At 46.5% G+C, this 3,897-nt stretch overlaps 1 protein-coding gene across 1 annotated transcript; it reads left to right on the top strand.

Annotated features, from left to right (window-relative positions):
• Positions 1–580: 580 nt before the first annotated feature.
• Positions 581–3,452, top strand: LOC121935692 (claudin-9-like). The gene has a single exon (XM_042477473.1). The coding sequence runs from the start codon at positions 1,249–1,251 to the stop codon at positions 1,903–1,905; it is 657 nt and encodes a 218-aa protein (XP_042333407.1). The 5' UTR covers positions 581–1,248; the 3' UTR covers positions 1,906–3,452.
• The last annotated feature ends 445 nt before the right edge of the window (positions 3,453–3,897 follow it).

Here is a 3,897-nt window from a genome sequence, read left to right as displayed (position 1 = left end):
TAACATTATTGCAATTGATTTTGTGCGGCACTGGAATCATTGGATACAGGATGGGACATAAATATTTTAATAATCAATACATGTATTAATATTTTTATTCGCTGCCCTAGAGGGAGTTAGGATTGTACAATGACATGTGAATATGTCTTTGTGTGTTCTGATACTAGACTTCCATCCCATTTTGTTGTTATTTTAACAGTTATCTACTGCAGGCGCAGCATGTCTTACACTGTGCTGGAAATTAGCTGGCACAGGGAATATCTGATATATTCCACTTCTTGGTGCCTCTCTCTCTCCAAGAGGAATTCAACCACAGAAACTCCCTGTATTCTTTTCTCTTTCTCTCTCCCTCCCTCCCTCCACTCCTACTTGTTTTTCTCTAGCCTCTCTGGCACCCCCCTTCTGCTTTAGAATGGGCAGCTGCCCAACTAGCCAACAGAAAATAAAGCAATATTCAAACTCTCTCCTCAACCTCACCACCCAGTCTGGTGTTACCATGGATCCCCCAATGCCCTTCTGGCTTGGTCTGCCTGCCCCTCCCAGCCACCTGTTGGGGGCTCATATAACCCGCCCCTCCTTGTCCCTTACGTAGGGCTCTCACGGGATCCTTCTAGACAACAGCAGGTACCTGTGAAGGCGAACAATTCAACAACAAACAGCCTGTCGGAGCCAGAGAGCAAAAAGAAGGCAAGGGATTTATCCATTGTCCACTACCAGCTTCTCCTTGGGCCTTTCTCCATTGCTGGTTCCTCACCTGTCAGACCCAGGTCCATCCTGTCTCCAGCCAAGCTCATAAGGTGACAGGTGGGTGTCCCTGGACCACCCCAGACCTCCTCTCAAATAGGTATCCATGGACCTTACATCATCAATCACCTTCTGGATGCTGTAGACTGTCACCTTCCAGGTCGGTTTTCTTTGCAGGTAACCCGAGAAGGTCTCTTCTATAGCGGCATTGCCAGCCAGTCTCATTTCCGTAAAGAGGAGCTGCATAAGAATTCCTTATCTAGACACTCACATTGCCGGAATATTTTTCCAGGCCTACCTGCCTGATCTTGCTCTGTTTGGATGTACTTCAGCTCCCATTGTGTTGCATCCCTCTGTTTATCATTTTGAATCCTCACATTGTCCATTCTTGTAAAAGACAGCTTGTCTTTGGGTGTTGCCACCCATAAGTCATCCTCCCTGACCCTCCCAGAGGACAGTGGAAGAAGACTGTGTCCCCATCGACTACGCTAAGGACCATCCACCATGGCCTCCGCTGGGCTGGAGATTTTGGCCATGGGCCTATGCATCTTTGGCTGGGTGGGGAGCATCCTCTCCTGTGCCCTGCCCATGTGGAGGGTCTCAGCTTTTATTGGAAACAACATTGTGGTGGCGCAGATTATCTGGGAGGGGCTGTGGATGAACTGCATTGTGCAGAGCACAGGCCAGATGCAGTGCAAGATCTATGACTCCATGTTGGCTTTGTCACAGGATGTCCAAGCCGCCCGGGCTCTTATGGTGGTCTCTGTGGTGTTGGCATTTCTAGCTTTGTTGGTGGGCATCATGGGAGCCAAGTGTACCAATTGTGTGGAGGATGAAGCGGCCAAGGCGCGCATTGTCATCACCTCAGGCTCCCTCTTCATCATCTCAGGGCTCCTCACTCTCATCCCTGTGTGTTGGTCAGCCAACTCCATCATCCGCGACTTCTTCAACCCAGTGGTGGTTGAGCCACTCAAGAGGGAGCTGGGAGCTGCTCTTTATGTCGGCTGGGCAGCTTCGGCACTGCTGTTCCTGGGAGGGTCGCTTCTGTGCTGCTCCTGCCCACCAAGGGAGGATCGCTACCCAGCCCGCATTGGCTACTCTGTCCCTGCCAGATCCAGTGCACCTCCGGGCAGTGGGATTGACAAGCGGGACTACGTATAAATAGCTGTTTTCTTTGTGTGTGTGCATGCATGTGGAGATATATGGACTTGCCAGATGTTGCTACGCCCATACCCTGATGGAAATTACTGGCCCAGGGACTTTTACAGTTAAGAAGTGGAACAAAGGCCATCAGTCTGGGTTGTGTCCTCTGATATCTGGTAATTCTTGTGTGTGTGTGTGTGTGTGGGTGTGTGTGTGTGTACACGCACGTGATTGCACGGGCAGGTTAATATGTCAGACTGAACAAGTGGGAGATTGTGAAGACCTGAACAAATAAAGGTATATGCAACAGAATGAGCAAACAATTCTGAAAGAGACAAATGCTCCAGCAAGTACAAGAGGGATGCAAAAACAGGTGGCTGAACAAACCAGAGCAGGAAGATAGGATAAGTATCCATTCCAGACAAGTTAATGGCTAAGCAAGCAGCATGGATGAGTGAGAATATATAGACACTTAGGAAGGAAGGAAGGAAGGCAAGAACAGAACAAAGGAATGGAGAAATTAAATATGAGAGAAGCAGGAAACAATATTGAGAATTGGCCACACTGTAAAAAAACAAACTGATGCGTTCAGGATTCAAAGTAGAAGAAATGAGGGGAAATAGAAAGCTGAAGAACCAGGGATGGAATATTAAAATGAAGAAGTGGGTAATGGATGCTTTTATGGCTGAAAGAAATTAGAGAATGAATGGGACTGGGTGTCTGAAAACGAAATGGAATCTTAAGAAGAAATGGACAGATAAAGTAAACCGAGCCACAATTTGACACTGAGTGGAAATGAATTGGTATGGAAGTGAATACTGGAGGGAAGGCTGCACCATGAGGTTTGGGCAGGAATGGTAGGAGGAAATGGCTACCAAGAAACAAAAGGATTAGGTTGGTGAGTGTATGTGGAGTGGTGGGGTTGCAAAAGACCCTGGCCCTGCCTTGCCTTGAACTGGTGCGCTTTGCTCACTGGTTAATAATTTGCAAAGGGATTGGCTTTTTCTCAGGGGCCTGAACAAACAGAGAGGGCTGTTTTTACCCCAGGTGCCCACCTTACAGAATGCAAGGAGGAAATCTGTCTCTTCCATACTCAAGCGCATTATATCCCGCTTTCCTCATAAAGTCTAGAAACAGAAGGCCTGAGGTGTTAGGGCTCCCCATTCATTCTGGTATTGAATCTGGTGTGAACATGTGGATAGGGTTGACAGACTGAAAACTGGAGAGGAGTCCTCTACCTTTAATGGTTGTGTAGAAGAGAGAATTTCAGCAGGTGTTGCTTGTCATTAAACCATAAACAACACCTGCTGAAATTTCCTCTTCTATACAACCAGTAAAGGTACAGGAGCCTTTTCCAGTTTACACACTTACATCCATACAACAACAAAAGATTTATGGCCTCACCTTCCCTGCCTCCATCCCACAGATGTCCTGAGGGGAAAGGTATGGGAAGATTTCAGAGATATCCATGTGAGCCTTTCCATTGTGACCTTCTCTCAGTCCAGCACTGCAATTCAAGTTATTGGTACCTGTATCAGATATATAAGATAAATATTTGTAACCCAGATGTGTCAGTTGTCTTTTTGCAGTTGGGAGGAGGGATTGTGGGTCTGTAACTATCAAAGGATGGGAGAAAATATGGGAACAAGAGAGATATTGGGAGTGGTGGTACATACATTTTTGAAAATGGTTTGTTGCTAACAGGAATAACGCTGGGTGTCAAGACTCATGGATGTTGACCATCTGGCATAGGAGACCTTATTCGTTAAGCCTCGTGGTGTGGACTTGTTCTGGTTATTCAGGAAAGTTTGTGTAAGTTCAAGTGCACTCTCCTACTATTTTATGCATACTTTGCCAGACCTTCTTTCAAAGGAAAGGAAAGAACTCCTCAATGAAAGGGAGGATTTGATGGCTGTTCTTTTATAAGGTTCTGGGGCAAGGTTCAAACTAAGCACCCTAGTGAGAGTGCTACGAAACCAGATACTATTGAAGGGTAGAAAAATGTATCAC

This window comes from Sceloporus undulatus, chromosome 6, assembly GCF_019175285.1.
Source record: "Sceloporus undulatus isolate JIND9_A2432 ecotype Alabama chromosome 6, SceUnd_v1.1, whole genome shotgun sequence".
Classification (NCBI taxonomy): Eukaryota; Metazoa; Chordata; class Lepidosauria; order Squamata; family Phrynosomatidae; genus Sceloporus; species Sceloporus undulatus.
Note: the sequence above shows the minus strand (reverse complement) of the source record. Positions and strands in the feature narration are given on the sequence as shown.

What these genes read in the sequence shown, in the direction of transcription:
- LOC121935692 (XM_042477473.1), top strand. Translation starts at nt 1,249, where the DNA reads ATGGCCTCCGCTGGGCTGGAGATTTTGGCCATGGGCCTATGCATCTTT.